Raw genomic sequence first — 17378 nt, 5'->3', positions numbered from 1 at the left:
TGTGTGCGTGCGTGTCTGCCCTGTGATGGACTGCCGACCTGTCCAGGGTGTTTTCCTGCCTTTTGCCCTATGAGTGCTGGGAAAGACTCCAGCACACCCCACTGAGGATAAGCTGCTTAGATAATGAGTGAGTGAGGGAGAGAGTATACCGCATGTGAGGTTACCTGTTGCACAGTTAATTTATTTCTTCCTTAATTAAATCCTTGTAAAACTTTTTTTTTTTTTAATATGGTATTTTATTGTCAGGTCTTGTTGGCTTGCTTACTGACTAAAAAGAAAAAAACAAAACAAAACAAAAAGTGAGAAAAAGACTCCTTTCTGATGAGCCATCCCTGACTGATCCTACTGCTGCCACTGTGCCCCCTCATGGACTTTGATGGTCTTTGAACCCAGAACTGGCCTGTGTGACACCCTGTTTCACTGAACACAAACACAAAGAAAGGGATTCATGTCATTGGAAGTCAAACATCAACCTGTTTGCCTGCATTTGAAATGACTCTTAATATTGACAGAATATAATGACAGGAACTTTTTTTTACTTTGTTATTTTTAGTCGTGAAGGGAAACATTAAAATGTATTAAAATAGACTTTAGTTCTTCTTCTGTGACTTAACACACATACCCACCTCTCTGAGCTCCATCATATCCTGCAGCAGGTGGAGTACATGTGATGATGGCATGCCTTCTTTTACAGCTTTTTCAATGGACATTACATATAAGTCCATCTGAGGCTATTTGTGGACAGAAGACAGATATTAGAGAGAGAGAGAGAAACTGGTCAGTGTTGATTTACACTGAACTGAATGAGATGTCAAATATACATAATTTGAGTCTCTAACACATCAGTCACAGCGATAACCTAAAAGTGATTTACCTGCATTTTGCCATCGTTAGGCTCCTGGCCGACCGTGGTCAGGAGCGTGGAGAGGCACTGCAGGCTCAGTTCACTGAACCTCTCCACAAGCCTCTCCACACATTCCAAAATAGTCAGCTTGGCAACCATCTTCACTTTGAAGAGCTCACCAAGGAATCTCACATTCCCAATGGAGCTGCGACAAGCTTTCTCTTTGGCTTCTGCCAGCCCCTGTTTTGTCTGCTCCCCTATGGCCTGCATGAGAGAGAGAGAGAGAGAGAGAGAGAGAGAAGAGCAACATGTCAGAAAGCTTCACAAAATATTCCAAAAGTTCAAATACCTCAGTCTGCAAATACAACATGCAGAATAGGTGATCGAGCAAAAAGACATGGAATTCAGTGCTGATGGGACATTTCCTGACACATCTAGGCATTTTTAATGAGGACTAAGGTGTATGTTTTCTCACTGTGTGTGATGGCTACCAATGCTGATGACTCTAACTGCTTGTGTACCTTATCAGATAAGAAGGTGTGCATCTCAACCTTCTCAAACTCTGCCTTACAGCGCCGTAGCAGGAGTCTACGGAAGGTCACAGTGCTGTAGGGCCTATCTGACATGGGCACTTCTATCTGCAGTACGAAAAAGACAAAAAAAATGAGATGGGGAATATGCAGGACAGAGTCCAAGCACAGTCTACAGGAATGTTTCCTCTCTACAAATCATAAGGAACAACGCCAATAAGACAAAATGGACCACTGCTATAACTCAAAAATGTCAATGGGGCAAGGAGACGTATTTAAGCCCCAATTTAGTAAAAACTACAAATGTACTTCTTATACAGGAACACTTTACTTTAGCCAAGCAGCGGCACATGCTGGCATAGAGCGCAGTGAACCCAGGTTCTTCCACAGCCCTGCTGAAGACCATGTCCACCACACTCTGGAGCCTCTCCTCACTGTTGATGGGGAGGTCGGCCATTTGCTTCACCAGCTTGTCCAATTTCTCCGGCATCACTTTGTTTAGGATGCCGCGGACCTTGCAGAGGACTTCCTGAACGGCCATAAAGAAACAAACAAAATTCAGATTGGAACTTTGCCTGTTCAGCTGTAAGTCTGACACACTCTTACAGACACAGCTGTTAGTCACTGGTCACTGTGTGTTAGCGACCTCACCTGTGTCTCCTGGATCTCTGGATCCATATTGCCAGGCTGCCTCTTCCTGGCTGGCTTCCAGGCATTCTCTGCCTCTTTCAGCCGTATCTTTTCACCCGAAGATTTCTCAGCGATGATACTGAGCGGTTGTTTGTGCTGCAGAGTAAATTCGCTAGACTGAGAGAGCGAGAGAGGAGAAAAACATGACACTCAAGCTGCTGTCCAATCACAACGACCAAGTCAACAGGTGATGGAAAGGCCTGAGCTGGCACTGATCTCATTATCTTTAAAAGTTACCAGACTACAACAAGCTGAACTAATGCTATCAACTGCTCTACAACAATAAAATATCCTTGTCTAAATATAAAGTAGTTACAAGATGTACAGGGTCTACTTACACTTTGGCATTTATTAGCAATATGCGCCTGTGTGACAGGCAAAGACAAAGAGAAAGAGAGCAGGTCTGTCTTTTTGTCCATTTCTGAAGTTTTATATCTCACCTCAGCTAACTGTCTCCCTAATTTCTCCTTAGGTAGCTCAGCCAAGTTGTGACTCTCCTCAGGTCCCTTGGAATTGACCTGGGAGTCCCCTGCACCACTCAGCAACTTTTCTGAAGCCTCATTCAACTCAGAAGAGTCACTGGCTGCAGTCTGTAGGAGTTTAGCAGATAGAGCTGGCGGGGCACAGTTTCTCTTGCTGGGAGAAGTGCTTTCCACAGCACTTGGAGCGGGTTCAGGTTCCAGGGCCTGAACAGAGCAGTGGGTGTCCTCCTCTCTGGGCAAAATCCAATTATGCTGGACACACAAAAACAGAGGGATTCAAGTACAACGTAAGGCAGCTGACATAAGCATCTCAATCTATATTCTTAAACACTAAATGTACTCCTAAATCCAGAATAAATACACTTTCTATACAAACTGTAGAACACATGCTACAATTGCAACTAACACCCCCATACACGCACTCACCAGTCTGAGTTCCATCACGTGTCGTAGCATGATGCGTGTCTCCAATGGCACCTTCACGTCATTCGGAATTTTTGAAATGACGTGGAAACAGTAGTCCATCTGGGGCTGTCCATTGAGGTTCAACAGAGGTCACACAAGGTCATGGTTGGTTCTCCATTTTCATATCATCTCATATATTACAAATGACTTAACCAGGCAATGCCATTATTACCAAATCCATTTAGACAAAGATACCATAAGGAATAATGTTTCTGCAATCAGCACATTACACCAAGCGATTTACATCTTATGGTTAGAATGACTTTGACTTTAAGAGATTTAGGACAGATAATGTGTCAGAAAAGAACTCAAAGGAAAAATTCTTAAAGGTGCTTACCACAACTTCTGCACCATCTTTTCTGGATAATGAACGAAGAGAGATGCCAAATACCTAATATTTACCATCCTCCTCACGCCTCTGTACTAGTCATAACTCAAAGGTCACTTACCTTCATTTTTGGGGTGTCCAGGTCTTTGCCAACAGCCGTTAACAAAGTGGAGAGACACACTGCACTCTCTTTACTAAGGCTCCGCAGCAGCTTCACCACGCATCCAAGCACCGCGCTCTCAGAAATCATGTTCATCTTAAACAGTTCGCTGATGAACCTGATGTTTCCGGTGGAGCGGCAGAGAGCTCTCTCTTTAGCTTTCGCGAGGTCCTTCTCAAGCTGCTCCTGCTCGTGTGCCTGAGTCAGGATGAGGGAGAGAAAGAGGAGCAGGGTGTCACAAACACTTACCATCATTCCAAATGGCTCAACACCATCCACAAAGTCTCAAAAAGTCATATCACTGAAGTCCCCCATTAAGTCTTGGACTTTTAACAAGGACTGAGCTCTACGTCTTAGCGTTCTTAAGGACGGGTACCGTTGTTGCCAAGTCCAGCTGCCTCTTCTTCTTCATCACGACCGGGTCGTGGACCTCGTCCCTTTCGAACTCCGCCTTGCATCGTCTCAGGAGGAGTCCGTGGAAAGTCACCGACCTCTCGGGCTGGTAGGCCACAGGTACTTCAAGCTGCAATAAACAAAGACAGAATGAGAGACAGGAATATGCAGGAAGGAGAACAAGTGTATGGTGGAGACAAATATGTTTGCTTTTTGCTTCAGAGAGTCTTGTTCCAGACGTGCTGGCGAAGGCACGGATCTGAACGACTCGGCCTGAATGCCGTTGGGTTCATGGTCCCACCTGGGCGACAGCCAGTTATGCTGAACACAGAGATACACAGAGAGGTGAATGCTTAGGAAAAACACATCAATTACACATACATGTACACTCCTGAACCCATATGTAACCACAAAACTGCTAAACACTTTCAACTCTGAAACTCTTCATACACATTCAAACCAAATGGCAGAAGAAGGTTATGTCACACCGAAGTGATGTCACTTTGAGTCAGTTTTGTCACATGAATCAGAATGATTCAATATTTGTATCCAATTTTCAAACAAAGCAGTTATACGCTATTGTAGACTCCTATAGAGATTGTAGTATGCCTGTTTGTGTGATTGGGTATACATATTTGTGAGTCTAAGTGACAATTTAAAGAGGTCCACAGAGGTACCAGGTTGCTCCATCACAGCCACTTGAAGCTGCACTATAGCAACAGAGGATTGGACATACAGGACTTGGAGCAAGTGCAGCTTACAAGAAAAAAAGTAAAAGAAAAAAAAAAGTTCACATTACAAGTCTATCTCCTATCACAAAACATACCTTAGCCAGGGAGTGAGACATTTTTGCAAATACATTACATAAGGCTGTCTCCTCCATGGCCTTCTCATGGATGACAGCCACCAGCATTTGCAGCTTCTCCTCAGTGTTCACTGAAAGGGCCATCAGACGAACCATTAACTCTTCAAATTTGTTGGCCGTCACTTTGTCCAGGATGATGTTCACCTTATGGAGAAGCTTCTGAAAAGTCCCAAAAAAATCAACTTATAACCTCATCTTCTCAGCTACAAGTCTTACACACTGTTGTTTGCCGCTGGTCACTGCACATGGGCGACCTCACCTGTGTTTTTTGGTGCACTCCATAGCCTGTGACACATTCCTTCAGGACTGTCTTTTTCCCTTCCATTTTTTCAGTCACACATTCACCGGGAACGTCCGTGGGCACCTGCTGTGTGCCAAAGTTGGTGAACTGAGAGAATGAGAGGAGAGAAGAACACTCAGGCTCTTGTCCAGCTGTGCAGTAAACTGTGATAAGCTGGGTCAATTCAACTGTATTTGAATGACTATATTTACTTGTGCAGTTTTAACAAACAGATTATATATGAACATAAACATGTTAAACCTGGTTTGGGGTGTGTGTGTGCATGTGAGTGAGTTTGCATATCTCCATGGTGTCATAACTCACTTCAGGTCTCTGGCCGTCTGCTGCTGGTTTGAAAAGGTCGGCGAAAGTGCGCCTGTCTTTCAGCCCCTTTGAATTGATTCTGGCTGCAGTAACGGCCACTGGGGAGGCTAGCACCTTGGCGAGATTAATAGAAAACTTCAGTCTTTTGTACTGATTCTTAGCAAGTCTAAATTACTTTTGCTTCTGCTTTGTAAGTCACCAAGAACTGTCGACCTCACCTGTGTTTTCTTCATGTCCTCATCATGGGAAACGTCGCTAATAAATCCTGAGCTCATTCTAAGTTGCGATTTTGGCATCTAGGATAGGACAATATAAATAAATAGATAGATAGATGGATAGATAGATAGATTTCACAGCGTGTTGAGTAAAGACCGTCAAACACACCTTACCTATTTCTCAGTAAATGAATGGCACCGTGTCCGTTGGTTGAAGTCGCTCTGCTTCTATGAAACGTTTTGCTTCGATCTTGAAAGCTATGCACTTTTCATCGCCTACAGCTTTATTACGAACTCTAGAATAGAATGTTAACGTCACGTCACAATCACCTTTAATTCCATATAGTTTTAGTATGTTTTTTAGCGGAAGAATAACCACTTGATGAATAAACAAACAAATAAGAACGATTTATTTATTGATGTTTATCAAAATCAATTTATTTCCCTGCTTTTTTAATCGCTTGGCTACAGTCTTCCACAAATTCAAGTTGCATTGCACATTCATAACAAATACATAACAACTTCTTTAACACTTTTGTTTTTAAGCTGTCAGAACTGGACATATCAAATAGCAATATAATGTAGCCTACTGTGTGTAATGTTTCCCCCCAACAGTTTATTCTCCTCAGTATGAGTCGTATATACTTGGATAATATTTGTCCAAGAGAATAAAACATGAATCATTCAAAACTTAGACTACTGTTGTCTAGGTTCTTCTTATCAATTTAGTACCTCACGCTGTGATGGTGTGCGCGTGCATGTTTACCTGTTTCAGAAATTTAGTGCATAACTAGTGGCTTACTAGTTATGCACTAAATTTCTGAAATACAGGTAAACATGCACGCGCACACCATCACAGCGTCTTCCACACGAACATTTTAAAAACACAGTGAGACATTATGTAATCCGTTCTTTCTTTAAGTTCAGCAGACGAGTTTGGAGTCGACAGCCCATATATATATTCCGTATAGTTCTTTGTTCTTTATTACCAGCAAGTTCATTGGCGCCCAGTAGGTGGCAGTGGCGCACTAGGTAGTGCTCCACGTGTTGCTAGTCACGGGGTATCGAGCGAATTCATTACAAAGATGAGATTCTCCGTGTTAGCTCTATGCTAAGCACTTGTGCAGCCATTCACCAAGTTTATAAAATATATCTGTGTGTATTTTCAGGTGAGCTGGTGATGTCCGAGTGAACTAATTTACCGTGATGGTGGGGTAATCCCTGTTTGTGTTTACCGTGTTAAACGTTAAATGTTTTCTAGACGGTACCGTATTGATTAGTACAGTAATTCTCGGGCTGGCGGCTAGCGCAAGTGTGAAATGAATGAAAATGGCTCGTGTGAGTGTACATTTCATTGTGGTGAATGAGAACGTGAGTGAATATGTGTGTTTTTCTTTCACCTGCTGGATAATAACTGTGCAAAAGACCTGTTATTTAGCTTGATGAATGGTGTCTGTTTAAAGCTAATTAGAAACAAAACATGTATTGAATGTTAACAGAAGTAGCGAATTCTTTACTATGAGATTCTCCGTTTAAGCCCTATGCTAAGCACTTGTGCAGCCATTCACCAAGTTTATAAAATATATCTGTGTGTATTTTCAGACATTTATTAAATCATTAAATATGTGGCACCAACACAACCATTGGCCTTGTGTTTGAGTCCGCTACACACACACACACACACACACACATACGCAAAAATAGAAAATGCCTACAACCTCAATAGTGTTCTTTCAGTAATTACGATAAAGACAGGTGTTTTTTTTAGTTGGAGCCGATGAAACCCAAAATTACGATAAAGGCAGGTGTTTTTCTTGGTTGGAGCGGATGAAACCCAAAATAAAAATGGACAAAGGGAATGTGTGACGTTCACCAGCATTAAGCTACATTCGACATGGAATACTTTGATCGTGCTAATAAGAAAACTTCCGATTCCATTAAAATAACCTTCCTACTCCAATACACAAGCTCAGCTAATTAAACAGAACAACGTATGTCGTGTTTTGTCATCGTCATTTAATTCAAAGCAAATGTTTCAGATATCTGATGACTTCCCTTGTGACTTCATTACCTCATAAACATGTAGCTACATTTACACAGCGGGACATAACGACCATTTCTGATTGATTGAATATTTATTTATTTATTTATTCATTCATTTATTTACATATGTCCGATTTTCGTTCCTGCCTGTCTACTTCTTTTGAAATGTCCGATATCGTGTTCACATTAACACTAGAAGCGCCGAGCGCCGGTCATTTGAACGCTGTGACGTCTTACTAGAAGCGCCGTGCTGGTTTGACCTACTAGGCAGGACGCAAAAGCAGTTGTAATGAGAGAAAGGTTTAATGTCTTCCAGACGGGTAGAAACAATACACAGGTACTAAGTAAAACATAAAAAACACGAAACACGATTAGGAAGTTACAGATATACAAAGGACACGCTAAGTAATCACTACGGAGGTGAAGACTTTGCAAAGACAGCAAGGGATATAAATACAAGGAGGAGACGGGTGAAAACAGGTGAGAGAGATAATGAACAGATGAGCCGCTTATTAGTAGACAGGTGTTACACCTAAGTCTGTGACCATCGAATTCTGTTACCCTAGTGAGCGCTGTTGCTACTGGGCAGCTTCAAATCGCTCGCACAGACAAGTTCGTTACGCAAACAGCGTAAGCTCATAGACTGTAAACAAACAGTGCGGAGTTATTTGTTTACAAATGCTGGTTTATCACATCATGAAGTACGGAAGCCATGAGATGCTGTGGATTTATATTTCATTTCTCGTGATAACGTGTTATTTTTCTTTGTTTCCTCTGACATCTCGAGATGTGGACTTATTGATGTCATTATCACGAAATGACGAAACTATAAACAATTCACCGTTTTCCCGAGAAATCGAATAAATTATGCCATTATCACGGGAAAACAAATTTCGTTATTTCGTGACAATGACTTAAATAACTCGAGATCTCGAGTAAACACAAAAGAATAACGCGTTATCACGAGAAAACGGAGTCAAAATTTAAATGTGAAATGATGGCATATTAGGGCTTCCATAATAAAGGCTTAGCTGCTTGTTAGATTAAATGCTGTTGATTTAATTCTGTTGATCGTCAACCCCAGCTGCTGTTTTGTCATTCTTTATATTGTCTACTTGTTGTGTTCTCATTTTCATTATCGCTGTGTTGTTTGTAATTTGCCCACTGGGCTGGCAACTATAGCAGTGGCGGCTCCTGCCAAATCTCTCAGGGGGGGGGGGGCAATGGTTGCAATGATGGCTAAGGTGACCCGTTCAACGGGTAAGTTAACATTTAGCTAACTAGACATTGTCACATTGCATTGTGCAAATTTGTAAAGGCAAATATTTTAGTATTAATGAAACATAAATTGACTCTCACAATCATCAGATTCAGTTATCACATACATTCTATTTTAGATACAGCAAATCCAGAATTAAGAGCAATGGCACTTGGGCTGATAATGTGCAATGAATAAAACTATTTAACTATTGGGAAGATACAATAAGTGCAGTCACATAACTCACTATTTAAATTACCTTAAAAAAAACTATCATCACTCTGGTCAACAGCCTGACCTTGGCACGAGGGGTCACATATTCTGACAGCTGTCGTTAGAATATGTGACCCCACTAAAATAAGGGAGGAAATGTCTGACACACCACCCAAATCATTTCAGGTTACTCATCTGCCCTCCCCATGTATGACCAAAAAACTGTCATCACTCAGGTCAACAGCCTGACCTTTGCACGAGGGGTCACATATTCTGACCCCACTGTAACCCCACACCAACCGCCCAATTACAGATGACTTCTTTTACCTTGTAGAACGTACGCGCTTCAAGTCGGATCGCGTCATGTCCTGACGACACTTGACCTTTGAAGAGCGTACATTCACTAGTGATCATCACATATCGGCTACAGTATCTCGTTAGGCATAATATCCTAATTATATCTGCGCATAATGGATCAGAAAATGCTTGCGGAACTGAAGAAGTATCTTCTTGAGGAGGAATATGCCAAAGATGCCGATAAACATCGGCTTTACATCCTGAAAAGGAAAGCCTCGAACTTCTGCTTGATTGGTAATGTAATTAGCACAACAGAAAAGAGTAATAAGCTAGTTAAGGGAATACCCTGCATACGAAAAAAAAAAAAGTACATACATACGTGTATATATATATATATATATATATATATACACATACACATACATATATATATGCCGAGGGGGAGGGGGTCATTAACTAAGTCACCCGACTCTTTAGCATAGCTTACACATTAAATTCTAGCATTTAGTGCAGTATTTGAACGCTTCTGGTCTTTTACATTCTGTTATTTTAATGAAACGAAAAGGGAGTGGGAAAAAGGTTATCTCTAGAGAGGTGCTGTGTGCAGGGGATGATGGAAATATGTGTGTTACTTTGTTACTAAAGTTCGCACGCATATTAACATTTAAGTAATACATTAATGTGAAATAATAAGGTGACTAGGCTACTGTTTACTGTAAAAGAGAGTGGGCTACGGAATCGCATGACTCCGGGGAGGGGGGAGCAGCCTTCATCAGAAAACGAGGCTGCCAGGTATCCAGGTGGACAGCCAGCACAGACCCACACAGTCTGCAAAGGGATGCCACCTCATGTGGAGTATTTGTCCTGAAAGTAAGTTTATGTTTTTGTCTGTCATACTATGTCTACTTTTACCATACCTGTAAAGTATTTTAAAAAAATGTTACATTTTTTGTTTCTCTTACATCAACAGTTTGGTGGTTTATATGTTACAGCTGCACTATGCACTGACCAATGAGTTTTTTAAACTTATGTCATATTAGTATGCAGAGGAACCTCTGACCTTCTCAAATGAAATCATATAATAATCATATAATACATTTCTTAAATGATTAATGTTATGTTCATGTAAAAACTACTCTTAGTCACTGATACTGAAGGAACTATTTTGTGTTCCGTGATACTGTGTAAAACTGCACATTGACATGTTAACTGACATACAGAAAGTAGTCCTTGTTAATGGCTGATTGAAGGAGACAGATACAGTAAAGTCAAGGTCAACTTTATTTCTGTGTCCTGCGTGAATGTTGTGTATGTGTGAAAACACAACAATACATTGATACAATTTATTTATAAGTCTTCAATGATGACCTGAGTGAACTGTGCCACTATTGTGGGGAGAAAGTGACTGTGGAGGAGCAAGGAAAGACAGTGAGGAAGAAACAGAGAAAACCACTGTCAACTACTTGGGTAAAAAAGCTCTTTTTAAAATAAGGCACTCCATCACTGTATGTATGTACATATACATACATACATATATATACACTCACGCACACGTGTATGTGTGTGTGTGTGTATATATATATATATCATAGCTATATGTTGTACTGTATCTCAGATATTCACCCTGAAAATGTTGCTTTTTTGCTATGACCTTTGTTGTTACAGATCCAGTGTGACATGTGTGACCGGTGGTTCCACATGCAGTGTGTTGGAAGGCCTGACCCCATGAAGTCGTACAGCTGTGCGGTGTGCCGATCTTGATCTCCCCCTCCCCTCCCTTTCTGATGTTTAATATTAAAGTTATTGGTTAAGTTATAGTAATATTAAGTTATTGTTAAATTGTTAAGTTCAAGTGTGAAGTTAAGTTAAAGTTAGATTAAAATGTTAACGTTGTACAGATTTTTTGCGTTATCATATGATTTGTATCACAAAACTTTTGTAACAAAACATTAAAACACCTCATTGTAAATGAAAGCATTGTTTTTACTAATATCATAACATGTCTGTTGCACTATGCAGTGGTACTAAATGGTGCATTTATATTACATTTGTGGAAAAATTGTTTTAGTTATACATGAGAAGGGCAGAGTCACCTGAAATGGTTTGGGTGGTGTGTCAGACATTTCCTCCCGTATTATAATGGGGTCACATATTCTGACGACAGCTGTCAAAATATGGGACCCCTCATGCCAAGGTCAGGCTGTTGACCAGAGTGATGACGGGTTTTTGGTCAGTCCTGGGGAGGTAAAAGAAGTCACCTGAAATGGTTTGGGTGGTGCATCAGGAATTCTTCTCCCAAGTTACAGTGGGGTCACATATTCTGACGACAGCTGTCAGAATATGTGACCCCTGGTGCCAAGGTCAGGCTGTTGACCAGAGTGATGGCAGTTTTTTGGTCATACATGGGAGGTAAAAGAAGTCACCTGAAATGGTTTGGGTGGTGTGTCAGACATTTCCTCCCAAGTTACAGTGGGGTCACATATTCCAATGGCCTGAAGTTGTCAGCGTGAGGTCAGCTTAGTAAGGTGTTGGTTCCGTAAGAAATGCAACAATAGGCTACTCTGCTAGTTCAAGTTGAAGTTTATTTAAAGCCCAATGTCACAGTTTACAGTCTCAAAGGGCTTTACATGCGCACAGGATTAAAACAACCAGAGCAGGGTGGCACTCCCTGACTCGATCCTCATAGCGAGCACGAAAAAACTCCTCAAAAAACCCAGATGCCAGGGAAAATCTTGAGAAGGACCACAGAGAGAGGAGACCCCTTCTAGGCCAGCCAGGTGTGCAATAGGAGCCAACCCAGTGGGCAAATTACAAACAATACAGCAGAGAACACAACAAGTAGACAATATAAAGAATGACAAAACAGCAGGGGCTGTTTTGCCCTAAGATGCCATCAGTTCACATTCAAATTTTGACTCCGTTTTCTCGTCATAACGCGTTATTCTTCTGTGTTTACTCGAGATCTTCAGCATTTAAGTCTTTATCACGAAATAATGAAACTTTGTTTTCCCGTCATACTGACATAGTTAATGCGATTTCTCGGGAAAACGGTGAATTGTTTATTTAGTTTCGTCATTTCGTGATAATGACATCAATAAGTCGACATCTCGAGATGTCGGAGGAAACGAAGAAAAATAACACGTTATCACGAGAAATTAAATATAAATCCACAGCATCTAATGGCTTCCGTACTTTATGATGTGATAAACCAGCATTTGTAAACAAAAAACTTCGCACCGCATTCACCTTAATTTGTTTGTAGACTGACAGTAACCAATAGCAGTGTATGCAACTGCAGCGCGACATTTGCTTTGGGGAAGGAGTTACTTGTATCTAGGAGACGCAAATCACAAAAGGATTACAGAAGTTGGACTCCGTATTCTGTTGATATTGCGCATTTTGAACATGGCTTGAAAATGAACACTTGAGTTTTCGAACGGAGCGCGGACTGGAGAGGCTAGTGCGCCGGGAATATCCAATTATTCCAACGCCGAGTCCGAACGAAAACAAATAACTGGTGTCCCCGTTAAATGCATTTTTAAGAACATATCTGAACAGCAGTAAACGTTCATGGAGAATATTATTCGGCGGTTGGACAGGATCAAGTTAGACATCAAAGAGTAATCTGCCCCTCAAACAAGAAGACGAGCGGAAAATAACTCTGTTTCGGTAAGTTTATTTCTGTAGCCTGCTGACTTTTGTCTTCGACTGCCGCACATTCGGATACGTTCGCATTTGTTCATCTGCTTTATCCCTTAATGTGGTTGAATTTAACTTTTGTACTAATTTTGCTTCTATAGGAAGCTGTGCGGAGAATGCATAATGCTGAAAACACGCACAGATATGATCCACAGACAAGGTAACACAGCGTGTTGTTGGTAGGCTATATCATGGCGATTGTTTCATAAGAGCACCTGGAATCCTAAACGAACTTTTAATCAATCTTCCTTTCTTCTCCACTTTTTTTCTCTCTAGCATCCTGCAAGACCTACTGAGATTACTGGAACGAGTTACAGGATGAACCAAGAAGAGAATCTGGAGAACAAAGAGGGGGCCGGATCGCCGCTCGAACGAGGCAAAGGAGGAGAAGAGTAAGTCAAAACCTAATCATTTCCCAAGTAGTTCTTCGACTTTTTCCTCCATTTGCTATTTTCAGTGATCTAATTTCTCTTTTTACTGTGTTTTGCAGCTCCACAAGGCCAGAGTCAGTGTTCTTGAAACTGAGGAAGAGGCTGCCACATGGAAGACTGTGTAGCGGACTCAAACACAAGGCCAACGGTTGTGCGAGTGCCACATATTTAATGATTTAATAAAGGCCTGAAAATACACACAGAGATATTTTATAATCTCGATCAATGGCTGCACAGGTGCTTAGCGTAGAGCTAACACGGAGAATCTCAGCATAGTAATGAATTCGTTACTTCTGTTAAATACAGGTTTTTGTTTCTCATTAGTTTTAAACAGACACCATTCATCAAACAAAATAACAGGTCTTTTGCACAGTTATTATCCAACAGATGAAAGAAAAACACACATATTCACTCACGTTCTCATTCACCACAATGAAATGTACATTCACACGAGCCATTTTCATTCATTTCACACTTGCGCTAGCCGCCAGCCCGAGAATTACTGTACTAATCAATACGGTACCGTCTAGAAAACATTTAACGTACGTTTAACACGGTAAACACAAACAAGGATTACTACACCATCGCGGTAAATTAGTTCACTCAAACATCACCAGCTCACCTGAAAATACACACGGATATATTTTATAAACTCGATCAATGGCCGCACAAGTGCTTAGCATAGAGCTAACACAGAGAATCTCATCATAGTAGTGAATTTGTTCGATACCCCGTGACCAGCAACACGTGGAGCACTACCTAGTGCGACACTGCCACCTACTGGGCGCCAATGAACTTGCTGGTAATAAAGAACAAGAACGGTACGAAGTATATACACACATGGGCTGTCGACTCCAAAGTCATCTGCTGAACTTAAAGAAAGACGGATTACATAATGTCTCACTGTGCTACAACTGCATCAGTAGATATAATTTCTGAAGAGGAGGACGCCATCTTGGATGGAAGGCCAGCGTGGGTCCTCCCATCACAGAGTTGTCTGCACTGTGTGGGGTGCTACAGAATAGACTGGACAAAGAGCAAAACTATGTTGTGTATCACCATGCACGAGTTGGTGCGGATAGATTTGCAATGGAGACCTCAGAAGCTGGGTTGCTCTTGGCAATGCTCAACATTTAGTGTTTCATTTATGTTCCCAAAAAGCATTTATAGTATATGCTATGATATTATAGTATATTCTTTCTAATGTATTATATTCTATGTTGTACATTGATTTATATATATATATATATATATATATATATATATACACATATGTGTGTGTGTGTGTGTGTGTCAATATGCCTTATAATTTAGATTATACTGTATTTTCTTTATAATAAAATTTGTGTAATTCATTTTTGTTTAAGTTAAGTTTAAGTGATTGCATACACACACTGTGAACATGTCCTTTGCATTTAACCCATCCAACACACCAGTAGTGAACACACACACCAGACACAGGAGCAGTGGGCAGCTTTCCTTGGTGAGCATTGGGGTTAAGAGCACGCTCAAGGGCACACAGCCGTGGATGATGGGCCTGGAAATCAAACCAGCAACCCTCCAGTCACAAGCCCGGTTCTCTAACCTTTAAACCATGGCTGACCATCTATCTTCCAGACTATCTATACAATCTACCTATGAACATAAAACAACACCACCAGTATTGATAATATTAATAATAATAACAACAACAACAATAATATTTATAATATAAACCATATGAAATCATGTCGGGGGGGCGGGGGGCACAATAGACCAATGGGGAAGGGTTTTAGAGGAGAAGCAAGACATTGCTCAACCAATCCAAAGTAAGACTTTTGACCAATTGCAGGATACCTGGTGGCCCGAGGTGTGAAGTGCAAATGTTCCCTTGCAAGCACCCCCAAGGGATTATTCACCATGCCGACTATGGGCTGTAGGCAGACCCCCAAACCTGGCACATATTCAGGAGTATTCTATGCTGCGGAGTATCCGGGAATATACAGGGGTATTCCAGTGCGGATACACCTCTTTTCACGCAGTGGAAGTGCACACACTGTTTATTTGGACATGATCACTACTTACTGAAACAATTGTATTACATCAGAGCAAGCATTTTGATTACACGATCAGCTTGTCCTCCGTCTTGACTGAAGAGAGACCTGGGAAGGGGGCGTGACTTCTCTTGAGTAATCTGATTGGTGAATTCAAAAATCCTAGCTGTAATGTCCCACGAGGGCAAACAACCAAAACCCGCTAATTTCGTTCTACAGTTAAAACGCAGCTTTACAGTTGCAGCCTACAGTTAGCCTTAGTTCACAGGGGAAAAAAAGTTTGCTCTGGTAAGGTACTTGGAGGATAATTATCGAGCTGTTGTTCCCATTTTTCGTATAAAAAAATTTCATTTCGACAAAACTACCAAGTAGTGGGTGTTTGGACGACGGAGCCTATTACCGAGGCCAGGTTTTGCTACTGGTAAGCTGCTCATTGCATGAAGTGTATAACATATCTTACTTTAGCTTCCTCGACGCTGCCTGATTGTGTAAAAAAGTCAGACGAGGGAAAATTCGGAATTGCAAAAAATATAGTCGGAATTCTAAAAAATAAGGTCGGGATTCTGAGAAATGAAGTCGGAATTGCGAAAAATAGGGTCGCAATAAAGCAAAAAAAGATTGTAATGTGGCGGGAACGGGCTTCCGTAGTTCTACAGTTGAGACTTGGCGTCTGTTTGTTAGATTCAGATCAGGCGACGAGTCCGATGAGAATTGTTAACTTGAGGTAAAAATCTACATTTTCTACGTTAGTTCTTCTAAGTGCAGACTTTTGAAATCCAGATCCTTTAAAGTAATTCTTTTAGAAAAGCTGCTCACGAAATGTTCTCTCTCATTGATCAGCCAGTAAATAGTTAGTACGGGAGGTTATCCATGCCAAAATGAAAACGGCAAAATGAAAGTTCAAACCCCGGTTTGACATTTCTTTTTCAAAACCTGTGCGCACATATCCTGCCATTTAATTTTCGACATGAACGCGCTGTATCTGCCATAATGAAAATGCAAAGGCAAACCAGCATTGCGTTTTCGTTTCCCACTTTACCTTGGGCGTTGGGCGTTACCGAAGACACGGACAATATCTCCAAGCCTATCTAAAATGACTTCGACTCTGAGTAAAACGAAGTCCTCATCCTGACAATTCGCTAACTTCGCTCACTCGCCGTCTCTGGGAATGCATGCGCCATTAGGCGCTTTCGGGCCGAACAGTTCTAGGGTCTCATTTGATAAGAACTAACATACGTTCTAGGGCCTTTTTTCTGTTTGCATTCGCACCACTAGTAGGGACGCTGAAGTGACGTAAGCCGGCTGGCCGTACAGCAGCTAAGAGCTGTTGTTAACGACTAACCATGGATAGCTGCACATTTTTAAGTACAAATTTAATGACTTTTAAGACCTTTTAAATACCTCCGAAAGGAAAAAATACCATTACTGCGACAAAAGAAATCGACAAACTAGACTGCAGCATACACAATTAACCAGTTTTATTGAATTTGAATGACAGAAATATTGAGCGCACATTAGGTAACATATAACTGCCTAATTAACGAAAATAATACTGTATGGCGACAGTACTTGTCCAATGGAAAAAAATGTCCCCCTGCATTTATGCATTTACCACCGCAATAGCAGTGAATGACTCGGTGGACATAGTAGTTTTCGGGTGCTAGCATAGCGCTTGTGCCTGACGCTTGCTCGTAGCATCGTGTTTTTTTTGTTTTGGTTTGGTTTTTTTTCCTTTTTCCCCGCCGCAGCCCTCAAATCGTATCAAAAACTAAATGTAATACGTTCTAAGACTTTATATTTTGCACGGATCTTTAAAAATGGCGATTGC

At 41.2% G+C, this 17378-nt stretch overlaps 2 protein-coding genes across 2 annotated transcripts in view; one reads left to right on the top strand and one right to left on the bottom strand.

The window, feature by feature from the left end:
- The window catches only part of LOC115823849 (uncharacterized), a 664236-nt gene that overhangs the window by 271556 nt on the left and 375302 nt on the right, over positions 1 to 17378 (bottom strand).
- LOC115824128 (uncharacterized) overlaps positions 1 to 17378 on the top strand; it is a 247675-nt gene that overhangs the window by 172669 nt on the left and 57628 nt on the right. Inside the window, 1 exon segment of the mRNA XM_030788234.1 lies at positions 4054 to 4082. Within this exon segment, the coding sequence (XP_030644094.1) occupies positions 4054 to 4082 (29 nt within the window).

Source organism: Chanos chanos, chromosome 11, assembly GCF_902362185.1.
Source record: "Chanos chanos chromosome 11, fChaCha1.1, whole genome shotgun sequence".
Classification (NCBI taxonomy): domain Eukaryota; kingdom Metazoa; phylum Chordata; class Actinopteri; order Gonorynchiformes; family Chanidae; genus Chanos; species Chanos chanos.
Note: the sequence above shows the minus strand (reverse complement) of the source record. Positions and strands in the feature narration are given on the sequence as shown.